Genomic DNA, 18839 nt, shown 5'->3' with positions numbered 1-18839 from the left:
CCATTTTGTCATCTGTGCGACAATCTAGAGAAGGAACTACAGTGCAGTCTTCCTCTGTGAAATAGCTTTGGAAAAAGACATTTAGTATTTCGGCCTTTAGTCTGTCATCCTCTGTTTCAGTACCATTTTGGTCACAGAGTATCTGGACATTTTGTTTTGATCCACCTATCGCTTTGACATAAGACCAAAATTTCTTAGGATTTTCTGCCAAGTCAGTACATAGAAATTTACTTTCAAAATTGTTGAACGTCTCTCGCATAGCCCTCCTCACACTACATTTTGCTTTGTGTAACTTTTGTTTGTCTGCAAGGCTTTGGCTATGTTTATGTTTGCTGTGAAGTTCCCTTTGCTTCCATAGCAGTTTTCTAACTCGGTTGTTGTACCACGGTGGCTCTTTTCCATCTCTTACGATCTTGCTTGGCACGTACTCATCTAATGCATATTGTACAATGGTTTTGACCTTTGTCCACTGATCCTCAACACTGTCTATACCTGAGATAAAACTTTTGTGTTGAGCCGTCAAAGTACTCTGAAATCTGCTTTTTGTCACTTTTGCTAAACAGAAAAATCTTCCTCCCTTTTTTAATATTTCTATTTATGGCTGAAATCACCGATGCTGTAACCCCTTCATGATCGCTGATTCCCTGTTCTGCGTTAACTGTTTCAAATAGTTTGGGTCTGTTTGTCACCAGAAGGTCTTAATATGTTATTGCCATGACTCGGTTCTATGTTTAACTGCTCAAGGTAGTTTACAGATAAAGCACTTAAAAAAATTTCACTGGATTCTTTATCCCTGCTACCTGTTATAAACGTCTGAGTCTCCCAGTCTATATCTGATAAATTAAAATCTCCACCCAAAACTATAACACGCTCGGGAAATCTACTCAAAATATTTTCCAAATTTTCCTTCAGGTGTTCTGCCACAACAGCCGCTGAGCCAGGAGGCCTATACAGACATCCAATTACCATGTTTGAGCCTGCTTTAACTGTGCCCTTCACCCAAATTATTTCACATTTCGGATCTCTGTCAATTTCCTTCACAACTATTGCACTTTTTATAGCATCCCCTTTCACTGTCCAGCCTGTATCTGAGGTATACATTCCAATCTGAGTTTAGAATTTCATTATTGTTTACATCTGGTTTCAGCCAACTTTCCGTCCCTAGTACTATGTGGGTATTGTTACCGTTTACTAATGAGAGCAGTTCTGGAACCTTCCTATAGATGCTCCTGCAGTTTACTATTACCACATTAATACTGTTATTCCCTGTTGTGTTTTGCCTACTGCTACCTTGTCGCGTCTCAGGAGGCATCTTGTAGGGCCTAGGGAGGGAATTCTCTAACCTAAAAAAACCCACATGTGTACTCCACACATACTCTGCTACCCATGTAGGCGCTTCCTGCATGTAGTGCATGCCTGACCTTTTCAGGGGGACCATACATTTCTCCACCCGATTGCGGAGGTCAAGAAATTTGCACCTCAGATCTCCACAGAATCGTCTGAGCCTCTGGTTTAAGCCTTCCACTCTCCTCCAAACCAGAGGACTGCAATCGGTTCTGGGAACAACACTAAAAATAGTTAGCTCAGATTCCACTCCAGAAGTGAAACTTTCTGCCTTCACTAACTCCACCAACTGCCTGTATGAACTGAGGATGACCTCTGAACCCAGACGGCTGGAGTCATTGGTGCCAACATGAGCAACAATTTGCAGTCAGGTGCACCCAATGCTCTCTATCGCCGCTAGCAGGGCCTCCTCCACATCTTGGATGAGACCCCCGGCAAGTAGACAGAGTGAACACTGGCCTTCTTCCCTGACCTTTCTGTTATTTCCCTAAGGGGCTCTATCATCTGCCTAACATTGGAGCTGTCAATCACTATTAAACCCCTCCCGCCATGTGCCTGCTCGGACCTTGCTGAAAGACTGGCCACATGTCCACTTAGAGGCAGAGCGGGCAATGCCACATGGCCAGCCTCCACACTGACCCTCCGCCTTGTGCAATGCAAATGCCGTTGAACCCGCCACTCCCTTTGGGGAGAGGGTGACCCAACTGCGCCCGGTACCTGCGAAGATGTCTCGACAGCAGGGACCATGGGTAAAGCATGAAACACCTGGGGTGTACCATGCGACGCACCAGACTCCCCACTGCCGCTACACTCCGAGGCAGCAGCCTGAAGATCACTGACCATGGCCATCAGCAGTTTAAGCTGTTTGTGAACAGTGGCCAGCTCCTCGTGTGTCTGTACACAGCAGTCACACATCCTATCCATCCTAAGAAATCAACAGTTTACTGTAGAAAGTTAAGTAATCAACTTTTAATGAGACTGCTAATTCACTAAAGGCGGCTGATTGCAGACTAAACTGTGGTTACCAGACACTTCTCGTTGGAAACAATGAAAATAAGCACTAACTGCCTCTGGACTGTATTCAAAACAAACATGAAATCTATGGAACACTATTAATAGTACTGAAAAATTAAAGCTTCCTAAAAGCAAAAACACATGGAAAAAGAAGTGACAAGTAAGAAAAACACAGTTAATACTTAAATTTACGTAGCATGCTGCATAGGAGATGTGAATCAGACGGCAGTTTGCTTACTGTTGGCACAATTTCCCCATTGCTACACTAGCTCGTCAGTTCCATCCTTGAAGAAGCTCATAATGTCCTTATTTTTTTAACCACGAGGGCCCAATGCTTGTCGAGTTCCTGGAACATTATCAAGCCACCTTAGAGAACTTTAGACGAGCCATCAAGTCGAAAACACTGAGGCATGTTGTCCAATGGCATTATCCTCCTGCATGGTAATGTCCACCAAGACACAGCCAATGTGGTGAAGACAACATTGAAGCAGTTTCAGTGGGAAAGCTGGAACATCCACTGTACAGTCCCGACTTATCACTGTGTGATTTTCATGTAGTTGGACCTCTAAAACAAGCTACTTGCAGACATTGATTTGCAACGGACGATGAACTAAGTGATTGGGTCCAGGTCTGGATCCAACTGCAGCCTACTAGATTCTTCAAGGATGGAATGGGCCGGCTAGTGTAGCAATGGAGAAAACGTGCCAACAGTTTCGCGACTATTTTTGAATATGTGTACTGTGTACATCTACATTTCTGAGTTAATAAAATCATTACCATTACTTTACACTAGTGACCAGGGTTCATTTGAATGTCCATATAGATTTGTCAAAAACCACAATCAATATTTTAAATGCGGCGTTGTATTTTATTCCATTTATCAAGTAAAACTAATGCAAATTCCTTGATCCAACTTTCTAGAAAGTATAAACTCACCAAGCACTCAAAAACACATTTAAACTTTTCATCTGTCAAATACTCAAAGCTGCGTGGAGTGGTCGTGCAGTTAAGAGGCGCCATGTCACTGATTGTGCAACCCCTCCTGCCGGAGATTCGAGTCCTCCCTCAGGCAAGGGTGTGTGCATTGTTCTTAGCATAAGATAGTTTAAGTAGTGTGTAAGTCTAGGGACTGATTACATCAGCAATTTGGTCCCTTAGGAATTCACACACATTCGAACATTTTGAAATACTCAAAATGATGCAAACAACATCAAAGAATGTGTGTGCTAACAAGAAAAAACAATTGAGAAACAGATGTATAAAGCCCACAAAATTAAAACATTCTTGTTACTTTTTGAACACACATCATAGATATATAACACTTTCAGGCTCAGAAAACTCTTAAATATATCGTTACATTGTAATGTAGCAATACAATTAAGGAATATATGAAAATAGCATTTCATACCAAATTAATAAGAAAGCACTTGAGAGAAAAATAATGCAAAAATAAGTATAGTTTCGTTATTAAAGACAACACTTACATTGGCTCCTCAACAACTCTTTTATTGTAGTAGATGGCCAGGAGAGAAAGCAGAAGTCTTCGGTCCTTGTCATCCGTTACACGACCTCCATAGTTACATTCTCCTGTGAGGTATGTAAGAGCTTCATATGGTACTTCTTTATAATCATTCAAAAACATCTGAGAAATTAAAAAGGTTTCAAAATTTGAACTTTCATAAAGAAGAACAGCATAAAATGAAATGCACAAATAAAAGCAAAGCAGGATACCTTATAAGGTCATAGTGGAATTATCTGCCTTCTAGTCAGAAACGAAATTATCAAGATAAAACATGACAAAAATTTTGACAACAGGATGGGAAAATGGAAATGCTGTATTAAGATGAATGTGAGATGTGAACAGACTACCAGTCAGTCGAGATTAAAATTATAGAGTAGTTCTAATAATGTGTTTGTAGGTAGTGGGAAATTAACTGTCCTTAAGAGTCTCATTCTTGGTGCAATGATTCCTGTTTTGGTCCATTAATTCCCTTGATATATTGTGCACTAAACTTGTAACATGAATCAAATTTTTTTCTATGTGTAGATATCACAAATGTCATTATCAAAGAAGTAGAATGTAATGCACACTATTCAGTGTCATAGTGGGAATCATTAGCACATGGCTTACGTAATACAAATTTTCACTGTACTGCAACAAAACATAGTAAACATAGCTTCCAACTTTAATAAAAGTGACACATTTTAATATCAGATCATAAAATGACCAGTGAGCCAAAAATCTTAAATATAGAGACCTGAAGACGTACTTGGAAATGTCACATTGTGCATTAACTAAGTGGTGCAGTATTTTCCACAAGAATTGTCTCCTCTGCTATAGACAAGATACTGTTAGTTAGATATGTTTATTTCCACAGGAGACACCTGTGCATAAGAGGACAAAGCCCTGGTATCAATTATGTTTATGTCATTTCTTTCCATCAATCCACTAATGAGACTGAAGAGATGTTTGCTGCTGTTGGTTTCACCAGCCTTAGTTTGTTATTTTTTACCTCCAGATATTCATTCTCCCTCTTATACATAAGTCTCTTCCTCCTCAACTAGGTAGTAGCATCCAGAGGGACAGTATGGGATGGTACAATATTTTCAATGCAAGCACCCCTTGCTACCACGTCAACTTATTTCCTTAGATTCCGATATGGCCCAGTATTCAGGAGAATGAAAGTTCCTTCACTTTGTCTAGTGGATACTTTTGCTAATGGTCTAAAGAGCACTTTGGCACATGAGCAGATGAGAAAATTATTAGGTCTTCTGCACCTCATCAGTTCCAAAGCCTGTGGGACTGTACAGAGATCTGCATAAAATATTGTAAATTAGTCTAAAAGTTCAAAAGACACTCAGTGGACAGTAGGTAAATAACTATTAAATGTCTGCTTGTGTCTGTATGTGTGGATGGATATGTGCGTGTGTGCGAGTGTATACCTGTCCTTTTTTCCCCCTAAGGTAAGTCTTTCTGCTCCCGGGATTGGAATGACTCCTTACTCTCTCCCTTAAAACCCACTTCCTTTCGTCTTCCCCTCTCCTTCCCTCTTTCCTGATGAGGCAACAGTTTGTTGCGAAAGCTTGAATTTTGTGTGTATGTTTGTGTTTGTTTGTATGTCTATCGACCTGCCAGTGCTTTCGTTCGGTAAGTCACCTCATCTCTGTTTTTATATATAATTTTTCCCAGGTGGAATGTTTCCTTCTATTATATTAAGACGTTGTTTAGGTGTGTATGCGAGTGATGCATGCTGATTCCAGGTCGAATGTCGATTTTGGAGTTTGGTACGGCTAAGTTTTTCAACAATGAGACATCTATAATAAGGAATTCACTTTCTCTGTTATTGTAATGCTTCTTTCTGTCTTTTTTTGTATGTTATGCTGATCCATTTATATTTGTTTGGTTCTCCAGTATCTTCAATTCTTTTTCTTTTGTAATGGTGGCTGAAATTTTTTGTTGTTTGTCAGCTGTGTCACTCTGCGTATTTTCCGAAGTACGTCCATCTAATACTTTTTAAGTTTTTTCACATGCACAACACTTTTCACGTTTCGATACAATATTTTCTTGCTTTAGTAACGTCAATTCTGCTTTCAGAGCATCAATCTCACTTTGAATAAGACGAATAATTTCATTGTTAGAACTTAGTGTGGATGTTAGTCGTGGATTTTCATCATTATTACAGTTGAGGCATGTCCACTGAATATTGTCATTTATAAATTTCAGACACACATTTGCGCACTTCTCATGTAACCAAAAGTTGCACTTAATGCACTGAATTCCTTTGACTACACGTTTCTTACACTTTCTGCATGAAGAACCATTTAATTTCAACTGATTGTGAAGCATCCTATCACAACACAATCCTACCAGCACCATGGGAATTCACAAATAAACAAACTAAACTTTAACTAAAAATGGTGCTCCTTAGTTATCTTTTGGTTTGATTAAAAATATGATGTACACTATTAAAGTTGACACACTTGCTTAGCATCACTATTCCCACAAGTTGAATACATGTTTTGTTCAAGCTTCAAGACTTTCATTATTTTGAGTAGGACATCCACAAGCTACAGTGTTCATCTCTGATATGTCAGTCATGTCATTTCCAATATATGCAACTGTTTGTGTCATTTCCCAAAAACTTTCAGTGACTGTGTCCAGGACTGTGTGTCTCACAACATAGTGTGCCTGCAAGTGCTGTGCCAAATTCATATCATATCATCCATTGTAAACTACTTTTGTGTTTCATAGAAATTTTTGCTGCAGTATCTTTGTTCAGTCTTTTCCTTGTGATTTCAGTGTGTATTTATGTTTTTTGGCAATTTTCAGACACTTATGAATGTCGTGCATAACACATTTTGTAGTAAATTGTGAGATAGAACTGCGTATTCTGCAAGTGGTGGTACTAATATACAGGGTGATTCAAAAAGAATACCACAACTTTAGGAATTTAAAACTCTGCAACAACAAAAGGCAGAGCTAAGCACTATCTGTCGGTGAATTAAGGGAGCTATAAAGTTTCATTTAGTTGTACATTTGTTCTCTTGAGGCGCTGTTGACTAGGCGTCAGCGTCAGTTGATGCTAAGATGGCGACCGCTCAACAGAAAGCTTTTTGTGTTATTGAGTACGGCAGAAGTGAATCGACGACAGCTGTTCAGCGTGCATTTCGAACGAAGTATGGTGTTAAACCTCCTGATAGGTGGTGTATTAAACGTTGGTATAAACAGTTTACAGAGAATGGGTGTTTGTGCAAAGAGAAAAGTTCTGGACGGCTGAGAACGAGTGATGAAAATGTAGCACGCATCCAGCAAGCATTTGTTCGCAGCCCAGGAAAATCGACTCGCAGAGCTAGCAGAGAGCTGCAAATTCCACAATCAACTGTATGGAGAGTTCTACGAAAAAGGTTAGTTACGAAACCTTATCGTATGAAATTGGTTCAAGCACTGTCTGCAGCTGATAAGATTAAAAGAATCGATTTCTGTGATTTTATCCTTGCTCAAATGGAAACAGATGAATCTTTCGTTTCAAAGATTGTGTTTAGTGATGAAGCAACTTTCCACACTAACGGGAAAGTCAACCGTCACAATGTCTGTATATGGGGCACTGAGAATCCGCAGGAAACAACTCAGTATGAATGTGACTCGCCTAAGGTGAACGTTTTCTGTGCCATTTCAGCCAATAAAGTTTTTGGTCCCTTTTTCTTCGAAGGTGCTACTGTAACTGGACTACAGTATCTGGAGATGTTAGAGAATTGGCTGTTCCCTCAGCTCGAACAAGAAGCACAACAATTCATATTTCAGCAGGATGGAGCGCCACCACATTGGCACTTATCTGTCCGTAACTACCTGAACGTCAACTACCCGAGGCGATGGATCAGCCGCCAGGCAGCCCGTGACAGAGCACTTCATCACTGGCCTCCAAGAAGCCCTGATCTTACCCCCTGCGATTTTTTCTTATGGCGGTATGTTAAGAATATGGTGTTTCGGCCACCTCTCCCAGCCACCATTGATGATTTGAAACGATAAATAACAGCAGCTATCCAACTTGTTACGCCTGATATGCTACAGAGAGTGTGGAACGAGTTGGAGTATCGGGTTGATATTGCTCGAGTGTCTGGAGGGGGCCATATTGAACATCTCTGAACTTGTTTTTGAGTGAAAAAAAAAACCTTTTTAAATACTCTTTGTAATGATGTATAACAGAAGGTTATATTATGTTTCTTTCATTAAATACACATTTTTAAAGTTGTGGTATTCTTTTTGAATCACCCTGTATATTGATGAACCATTAGCCTTATTGCTGTTTAAGTAATTATATGATTAGTGCAATAAATTTACTTTAATCCACTCAATGAGTGTTTTTCCTAAGTCAGTGTTTGAAATTTTATGATTGCCGCCAGAACTTAGATCTCATGAAGTCACTTAACGTGGTGTAATATTGTGCTTTAGCATAATGTAACTGTAATTTTTTGTTTCATTTAGCTTCCCCTTCAACAGTAGTGTACTATCATCAACATTCCTCATATATATTATCACTGTTTTTCACAATTTTGCATGAGTATCTTTAATATAGGAGGGGAGTCTTTGTGCTTGGGTTGTAGGTGTTGATTAACTAAGGCAGATATTTGTTCAGCATGTTGCTGGCAGCTATAGGATGTGCGAGAATGATTGGCTTTGTGGACCATAGGAAGAACATAAAGGTGTGGGTGTGTGGTTTGTGTGGAGTAAGAAGTTCCACAGATTGAAGTGTTAGTTCTTGTGGGGGCATGAGGTTTTAAGGAGGGACTAAAGGACAGTGTGTATCACACAAATGGGATCTTGATGGCAGACACTGTACGTAGATGTGTTAGACAGCTAGTGTAGACTCTCAGTTACATACTCTTGTCGGCCAAGTACCACAGTGGTAGAGCCTTTGTCTGCTGGGAAGATAACAATGGAATCACCAGCTTTTTGCAAACAAAGAGCCTGGAGTTATGCAGAGGACACATTAGGGCCATGTTGTAGGGAACTGACAAAGAGATGTGAGGCCATGCTGGATGTTAGGAATTATTGGGAGGCTTGCAAGGGATGGTTTTGAGTAAAATCCAGCATGGAATGTAACAATTTATGAGAAGGAAAGTTGCTACTCACCTTATAGTAGAGATGCTGAGTCGCAGATAGGCACAACAAAAAGAGCGCGCAAACGCAACTCATACACACAACTGCAGTCTCAGGCATTTGAAACCACACTGTGAGCAGCAGCACCAGCGCATGATGGGAGTGGCGACTGGGTGGGGGTAAGGAGGAGGCTGGGGCGGGGAGGGGGACAGGTAGTATGGTAAGGATGGCGGGCAGTGAAATGCTGCAGGTTAGGGAGAAGGCAGGGGAGAGTTGGGGAGCAGGGGGAAGTAGCGGAAAAGGAGAGAAATAGAGAGAAAAAGAGAGAAAGACAACAAAAGACTGTGGGTGGTGGTGGAATGATGGCTGTGTAGTGCTGGAATGGTAGCAGGGATGAGGCTGGATGGGTGAGGACAGTGACTAACGAAGGTTGAGGCCAGGACGGTTACGGGAATGCAGGAAGTATTGCAGGGAAAGTTCCCACATCCACAATTCAGAAACGCTTGGTGGGAAGGATCCACATGGGATACGCTGTGAAGCAGTCATAGAAATGAAGAATATCATGTTTGGCAGCATATTCAGTAACAGGGTGGTCCATTTGTTTCTTGGCCACAGTATGTCAGTTGCCATTCATGTGGACAGACAGCTCATTGGTTGTCATGCCTACACAGAATACAGCACAGTGGTTGCAGCTTAGCTTGTAGACAACATGACTGGTTTCACAGGTAGCCCTGCCTCTGATGGGATAGGTGGTGTTAGAGACCTCTCCATCCCCACCTGTCCCCTGCCCTCCACTTAACCTGCAGCATTTCACTGTCCACCATCCCCACCATGCTATCTGTCCCCCTCCCCGCTCCAGTCTCCTCTTTACCACAACAGAGTCGCCACTCCAATCACGCACTAGTGCTGCTGCTCGCAGTGTGGTTTCAGTTGCCTCAGACTGCAGCCGTGTGTGTAAGTTGCATTTGCGCAAGTGTTTGTGTGCGTATGTGTGTCTATTGCTGACAAAGTCCATTGGCAGAAAGCTTTAAGAGTGAAACTATTTTTGTTGTGCCTATCTGCTACTCAGCATCTCCGCTACATGGTGAGTAGCAATTTTCCTTCTCATAATATTGTTATATATTTATCTTATTTCACGAAGGGAAAAACATAATTTTCACTAGATTCTCCATAATTTATCACATGTGTACACTGATATACATTACAAAATGAATAGTGGACACTTCGTCACATAAGGCTGAAAAATCTCTTATTTAATGTTGTTATTGGCATGTCCTCACCTGGCAGTCCTTGTCTACAGTTTCACATTTCAATCTTTATATGGCTTTTTTATGAATACTTATTCACTTTATGCAAACCACAATGAAATGCACTAATGGCTTCATACTACATAATCGGCACAGCAGAACATTGTACCCCATTCACATAAAACATTTACACTGAGGTGGAAAGTCATGGGATACCTCCTAATATCATGTCAGTCCTCTTTTTGCTAGGTGTAGAGCATGGATTCAACAAATTATTGGAAGTCTCCACCAGAAATAATGAGCCACACTGCCTCCATAGCCACCCATAATTGCGGAAGTGTTGCCAGTGCAAGATTTTGTGCACACACTGACATCTGCATTATGTCTCATAAATGTTTGATGGAATTCATATCAGGCAATCTGGGCGATCAAATGATTCACTCAGATTGTCCAGAATGTTCTTCAAACCAGTCATGAACATAAAGTCCATGAATTTCTGAAATTGTATCCAGGTAACTGAATGTAACTATTTCCAGTCAATGATCAGTTCAGTTGGATCATAGGACACAGCCCACACCATGTGTAGCCACCACCAGCCTGCACAGTGCTTGTCGATAACTTGAGCCCATGGCTATATGGCATCTGCATCACACTCAAATCCTACAATCAGTCTTACTGATACCTCAAAACTAGGGTTGGGATAGCTTTAAGGAAAACATGGAAGTTGGACCCTCATATTTTGTCATTTGTTGTTTCATGTAATATACTTTATTACTTAACAAAAATATTATCATTACAATTTAAAAGAACTTATTATAAGAATCAGAATTCTCACAATCAAAACTTAAACAGTCTCAATTCATTAAAATAAATTTTAACAATTATACCATTAAGAGCAGGTCTTGAAACTGGAAGTATACAGTTACCAACACAGGAAAAGGTCACACCAACTGGGTGTGGCTTCAAGCAGGTTCAGCGAACAATTTTATCAACCAAATGACTTATAATGGCAACCATTAAATGTACTAACAATTTCCAAGCTTAGGTAACCATTACACAATTGGATAACATTCATCCAAATACAGGAAGGATCACAAGTCAGGTCACTGACCATAGCTGTTGGAAGGCCACTTAGCAATGTATAAGTCCTAATAAAAAGTCTCTTAAGCAATAAAATTCACAATCATAAAAAACAGGCAAACTGGGAAGGTATAATATTTAAGTACAAATCCCAACTGGTAGACTGTAACCAAAGATGGAAAATGACCATTAATAAATATGCAATTCAAGATAAGTTGGGAGTACACACAATTGAAATGTTCTTCCAACTGGCGCAAACCAGCAGAAATGTTGACAATAAACTTTTATAAACACACAATTGCCCAAAATTCAAAGTAAGCTGAGAGTTACAACAAATGGATATTGCAGGCAATAAGTAACAAGCAGCCAAGTTTCACCATAAGTGGAGTTAGCTAATGACTGTGGACCAAGGTAAGACTTGAAAATTTATATTGATAAGTAACAGGTCTTAACTTACTGAGAAGTAGTAATAAGAGTGCGAGGTTTAGACAAGTAGTTAAAGAGGTGTAATGAGGAGGAACCTTGGGCCTGGGCAACACACTTTAACCCTCCTGAGCTCATAAAATTCACCAAATAGAGCAAACTACTGGTTCCCATTTAATTGGTGACACTCTACTGTGGCACGCATCAAACAACTAACTTTACTTAACTTGAGCCACCAGGACGCGACTGGCCGGGGCACCGGACTGCTGGCCAACCCAGACGCCATGCGATGATGGAGGTGCCGCTGTGGTTAGAAAGCAAACGTGCCTGTGGTCCAGGCCCAGGGAACAGTAACCTGTCATTTGACAGCTACAAAGCTATCGTGCCAACACAGGGAACAGTAATCTGCGCAAATAAGGCTAACACTTAAGAATGCGTAATGAGTGGAAATTGTGAACTAATGTCACGAGTGGCTACAGTTGCAAGTTTAGCACTCCTTAAAATTACTATTATTCAGAAGAAAAAATTCAGCACCTGGTGGTGCAATAACTCAACCATATACATCTTCCAAGATTGCTTTACCTCCCACACAGATAATGTTACAGTTAAATTCACTTCTCACAATTTATAACAGGGAATACTTGTACGACATGTAGCCTAGAACACAAATTACGATTAGTAACACTGACAGATGATCGTGCATAACAGGTCCCATTCCGTATAACACAGACATGGCCTTACAACATCAAGTACTTAAAAATAAGAAAACACAGATGTGAAGGAATTGTGGAGCAGGATTCCAGCTAGGGTGTTATTGCCTCCAATCCTTACAGGCAGTCGTTGAGGTGTTGTAAAATTTAAGCTTGCAGAGTAGGCAGGGAACTCGCAGACCAGGTTGCACACAATGACCGTAGGTCTTCCCACAGCTCACTGCTACCAATCCTTAACCCTTTGTTTCCTGACATAAGAAAATTTTTACTTTTTAACATTTTCTTTGCAGAATTTATGCTATTGTGGCTTCAAATGACGGTAGGATTTTTTGTAAAATTTTATTTTATTTTTTGCAACTTTTTTCTCTCCTGGTACTCAGAAGTACCGTCAAACTCCATGGACAGAATCACCACATGCGCAGAAAAATGCTCCAATTTTTATAACTTGTACTTTATTCCACATAAATATTAAATATTTTTACATTAGAAAATTAACAGAAATATGATATTTCTGAATTTTTTTTTAAATTTCGCATAAATTTATTCTAGAGCAACTTCACAATACATAGTAACTTGGCTATACATTTTTGACAGTATATACATATCACATATTTAGTGATACCTCATGAAATTGTAGGAAACAGTTCTTTTTCTCATTGCAGCACAAATACACTTTACATGTACTACATTGTGAATGTGGTCTCGACTGAATTTTATTTTTTGTACACATTTCGCATCGTCCTCTTTTACAACTGAACACTACAAAATGGTTTCCTCGGTTGCCAAGACGTACATCCTTCGGAACAGAAAAGTTATCCTTCCTTCTCTTTGGGAGAGTTATTTCATCTTTACCAGAGTTTCTCTTTTTGAGATTTGGCACTTGCTGTTCATTCATTAGCCCTAGTGCCACAGCACGCCTGAATTCCAGCAGTGGCAGTGCCCCATGTAGATCACTGAAAATGACGTAAGCATTGACAAAAGCAATTTCTATTGCTCCCCAGAAGAGACGGTGCCACCATTTCTTTGATCGCTTGTCAAGACCATAAGTTGAACGTAATCTGTCTGCATGATCCACACCACCCATCTTTTTATTGTAATCACATACAATAACTGGACATGGTATAGTCACACTAGTTCCATCTTTCTGTTTTCTTGTCACTACGCTCTGTTCGGTGCTATGGAAGTTTGATGCAAAATACACTACTTTATTTTCCTTCCACTGAAATACTGTTAGTTCTAAAGATGACACTCTGTGATTTGATTTAGACATTTTTCTTTAGGTAAATTCCCTGGCAAGCCTTTCCTGTTTTTTCTAATTGTTCCACAGGCAAATGTATTTACGGATTTCTGTGTGAGAAAAAGTGGACAGAACAACTAGTGAGAGGTAACGCGTTGCTGCTACAATAAAGTGTTCGCACAACCTGACGGTACTAATAAGTCCGCCTTATATTTTCCACTTTATCTCATTCACTTGTAACGTAATGCTTCAAACTGTTATAAAAAAACAAAGAAGGTAAGTACGTACAATGGAAAACTCAACGGAAGTTTCAATAAATTGCGCACAAATTCAGGCAACACCATGGAAACAAGCACATACAATCTTCTGTTTTCACAGCAGCGCGCGAAAAACAATTTCAAGCTCTGACCGCCAGAGAGGTCTATGTATTGCACAATAACAACTATGAAACAGTAGAGCAGAGTTACTGTTACGCACCGACAGGCTCTCAGATCACGAAACTGCACCACGAGAAAATAATGAGAGTCAAAACTTACTGGTACTTTTAAGTAACGTCAGGCAACAAAGGGTTAAGCAAGCTAGCAAGGCTTGCCTCCGACCGATTCAACCTTTCACGGCTTCTCGAGGCCCGTGCCGGACAGCCTGAGTTCCCCAAATGCAACAACTTGCCAGCCATGTGCCCTCCAGCCAACTTGCTCCACAGGCCCGCCAAATCGACAACACACACACTTTGACCAAAGACACAGCTCGTGACACACAACTGAATTGATATCGGCAATCTAAGTGGCACCAAGATTAGAGCCGCCACGGCTCGCTTACCAACTGAAATGAGGACTCATCTGACTGGGCCATTGTTTACCAGTCATCTATGCTCCAATCAATACAGAGAGGTGCTACAGGCGATGTTATGTTTTAAACAAAGGAACTTGTGTTGGATATCTGTTGCCGTAGCCCATTAATGGTAAATTCCACCTCATTGTCCTAATGGATATGTTTGTTGTATATCCCACATTGATTTCAGTGATTATTTCGCACAGTATTGCTTGTCTGCTAGCACTGACAACCTTTAAGCAAATGCTGCTGCTCTTGATTGTTAAGGGAAGGCCGTTGGCCACTGCATTGTCCACGGTAAGAAATAATGCCTGAAATTCGGTATTTCTGGCAGTAAAGGCCATTGGCCACTGCACTGTCCATGATAAGAGATAATGCCTGAAATTCGGTACTTTTACACTTGACACTATGGATCTTGGAAAACTGATTCCCGTAATGATTTCCAAAATGTAATGTCCAATGCATCAAGATCCAATTATCATACCACATTCAAAGTCTGTTAATTCCTGTTGTTTTAGCATAACCACATTGTAAAGCTTTTCATGTGAAGCACCTGAGTACAAATAACAGCTCTGCCAATGCACTGCCCTTTTATACTTTGTGTACAGGCTACTACCGCCGCCTTGTATGTGTACATAGAAGGTGGCTTTTGTCACCTCACGTGTTCATTAAACTCAAACATGACAATAGTTTACAAGCCACTGGCTCTGAAAATTTGCCAATTACAACCATCTTTTACGTGTGTGTTCTGCTACCGCTTGGTGAGTAGGCTTTTTATCCATCCAATTAAATCAATTTGTCAATAATTGATTGTTTTTCTTGTTATATTACAAATTTTTACATGCTTTATACTTTTACTGCTTTATACATCATAATAGTGAAAGGACTGAAATAACAGGAGTTATAAGTCCATACCTGCAACTGCATAACACTTATTCGCAAATCTGACTCATTAAATTCATAGGGAATATTCCATCCGAGAGGCCCAAATTTACGACGTTCTTGTACGAGAGCATGAAAAAAGCATAAGCTGAAAAGCAGATTCTGCCATTCCCGCACTTGACAGCAACTGTTAAAAAAGACAGGATCTGAGACAGGGTCAGTTGAATATGACCGCAGCAGATTCATTCTCAGGCCTTTTGGTGCTTCATTTGTCATCTTCACACCTGTAAAAAAGTTTTAAGATCTATATAATTCTATTCTCTTCATTTTCCATTTGAAGTTTATATTGACATTTTAGACATTAGTTAGTGAAATATAACTGCCACTACTTTAATACTGCACAACATGCGTGTGAGGATAGACCACTAATTATTACTCCTCTACAAATTGCTCCTTGCCTAATTGCAAGTGATCACCCTGTCATCCTGCAATGCCAGAAGGCAACTCTCTCTGTGTGTGTGTGTGTGTGTGTGTGTGTGTGTGTGAGATCATCCACTCTGCTTTTCAGTACAATTTCTATTCAGTGATTAGTGATCAATCCTCGCACAATATTATATTTTGTCCTAGTTTTTCCACCAACAAACAATACTGTTAATATATTACTTATTTGTTTCCATAAAAGTGCTAGTATATGGACTGAACAACACACTAACATGTATTTACAGGAATCACAAAAGCACAGATTCTTTGAATCTATAATTTAAAATAGTACTTTATTCAATACATGGAATACACACTGTGACGGAGCCTGTCACAATATTTCAAGTCCATGTGCAATTCAGTTTGTTTTGTGGAGTGGTGTCAATTACATAAGGGTTCATTATTCATAAGATGTAAAAATTATTAGCTTTAATGACTCTTCCGCATTTGGTTTTTCCAAACCTATAGCCTGTCCTGTTAATGAATAGTAGTGTTTAAATTATGGAAGAATAGAGAAGGTGTTGCAGATAGCTTTAGATGCTCTGCAAATTCTACTTCCACACACTATCTTATTACCCATCTGCTCGCTTTTGACCACACTGTTGACACTGGAGTGTAATATGTAACATGTAATGGAATATAATGACACAATTTCACAGTATTTCAGGTGGAAGAGAGACTAATTACCACCAGCTGAAAAGAGAGAGAGTGAGAGAGAGGGGGGGGGGGGGGCGGGGGGATGGGGACGGGGATGGGGGGCAATTTTTGAGCTACAAAAAGAGGAAAATAAAAGGATAGGTTTGCACATGTTGGAAACAAAGAAAAACTGCTAAAAATTCTGGCTCAGAAAAACACACTGTATGGAAGACAGAAATTGGAAGTAACAATGGGACCAACAGCCAATATTCAAATTACTGTTTATCTACATGACAAAATCCACTGAAATTCTCCCAATGCTGTGTTAGTTTACTAATTAGACACCAGAAAAAAGAGCACTCCCACACTTAATAATTCAGATTTAAAGAAGTCACCAAGCCAAGATTAAAAAGCCTCTTCATTATTAACGAAGACTTTTCTTGACAAAAATGATCAATGTTAACTGAAACAGCTGGAAATGTGAAGATACAAGCCTGGGAGGCTGCGAGGGACAAGGAAGCTATATCACTAAAACATTATACCAGAATCCAGTACCAGTTGCAGTGTATGGGTAACAAAAGCTCAATTTTCAATATTTTGTGTAATTACTGACTGAAATTAAAAATTTTAAAATGCCATCATAATCAACACATTAAGAAGTACAATGATATGCTAAAAGTTTAACACAATAAGACAAGTATTACTGTGTGTGTGTCTCTGAGACAGCATAGCAGATGGCACACAAATATAGGACTACATTTATCTAGTATTTGAGAATAAGAGTACTTGGTGACTTCCTACAAAGATGACACATAATTTCAAACCTTTTTCTCATTGACGTCCCCCCCCCCCCCCCCCCAAAAAAAAAAAAAAAAAAAAAAAAAAAAAAAAAAAAAAAAAAAAAAAAAAAAAAAAAAAAAAAAGGTTAAAATAAGTTTTCATTTATTACTTCTTTAGTACTAATGCTGTTCAACACTGTTTGCAGACAGTATCGACCTATACAGCTGAACATAACTGCACAACTATATCATTGTAAGGCACATAGTTCAATGGAGTACAAACTACCCAGTTTATATTCATACAGTGTTTCATATGAGAGCTCTTAGTGACTTCCTACAAACTTAAAAGCATAATTTAAAACCTTCCCTAAGCTTTTCCTTGCTCACAAGCTAAAAGGCAAATATTTAACACATTAACTTTCGGAGAAAGCCTTAATCGGAAAAGATAACACACACACACACACACACACACACACACACACACACACACACACACACACACACAAAAATCACACAATCAAGCGCACTTCATGAACATATGACCACCACGTCTGCTTGTGTCTGTATATGTGTGGATGGAATATGTGTGTGTGTGCGAGTGTATACCCCGCCCTTTTTTCCCCCTAAGGTAAGTCTTTCCGCTCCCGGGATTGGAATGACTCCTTACTCTCTCCCTTAAAACCCACTTCCCTTTCATCTTTCCCTCTCCTTCCCTCTTTCCTGATGAGGCAACAGTTTGTTGCGAAAGCTTGAATTTTGTGTGTATGTATGTGTCCGTTTGTGTTTCTATCGACCTGCCAGCGCTTTCGTATGGTAAGTCACATCATCTTTGTTTTTAAATATAATATAATAAAAACAGAGATAAAAGCCCAGGAGAAAGACAGCATTGACAAGACATTAAAAGATGAGTCAAGACAAGGCATTAAAACCAAGAAATGAAAAAGAATAAAAAGGTGGAAAGGGTAAAGGCCAGGCTGGGTCTCTGAGCAAGGGCACTAAGGGGCCATTGGGAGGGGTGGGTGGGGGTTGAGGAGGGGAGAGCAGGAAGGGGTGCCCCACCAACCCCTCAGGCATTCAATAAGAGCAAAAAGTCCTACCCTCACAGAGATGAATAGAAACCACCTTCGTGGGTAAAACATAAGGTCAGCCACTTTGGCGTCGTCTGCTAGCACCAGAGGTAGCATGTCAGGAAGATTAAGATGCTGCCCCAAAGTAGCCAAATTAGGGCAGTCTATGAGCAAGTGGACCACCATCAGACAGGCTTCACATTGGCAGCAGAGGTTCCTGACATCAGAGAATGTGGCCATGGATCAGCCAAGTGTGGCCAATATGGAGTTGACAGAGGATGGTAGTTTCTGTGCAAGAAGCACAAATGGAAGACTGCCAAAATGGTCATGATCTCCTAAATTGTCCTCATTTTGTTGGAGAGATCAGGGCAAATGAGATTGCCAGGAATCAATGGCTTATAAATGACTGAAGGTCCAGTTCTGGGGACCCCCTATTTCCAGAATCAGCATCCTAGTGGCCCAGCTTGGCCAACTGGTCAGCTCGTTCATTTCCCGAAATACCAATATGACT

At 40.1% G+C, this 18839-nt stretch overlaps 1 protein-coding gene across 1 annotated transcript in view; it reads right to left on the bottom strand.

The window, feature by feature from the left end:
• LOC124776158 (dynein axonemal heavy chain 3) overlaps positions 1-18839 on the bottom strand; it is a 1197897-nt gene that overhangs the window by 152322 nt on the left and 1026736 nt on the right. The window contains exons 59-60 of the mRNA XM_047250998.1: positions 15400-15650; positions 3843-4000 (exon numbers count right to left, since the gene is read on the bottom strand). Coding sequence (XP_047106954.1) covers positions 3843-4000; positions 15400-15650 — 409 coding nt within the window. The remainder of the gene's footprint in view (positions 1-3842; positions 4001-15399; positions 15651-18839) is intronic.

This window comes from Schistocerca piceifrons, chromosome 2, assembly GCF_021461385.2.
Source record: "Schistocerca piceifrons isolate TAMUIC-IGC-003096 chromosome 2, iqSchPice1.1, whole genome shotgun sequence".
In the NCBI taxonomy this organism is placed as follows: domain Eukaryota; kingdom Metazoa; phylum Arthropoda; class Insecta; order Orthoptera; family Acrididae; genus Schistocerca; species Schistocerca piceifrons.
The sequence above is the reverse complement of the archived record's forward strand: the minus strand, read 5'-3'. Positions and strand labels throughout refer to the sequence as shown.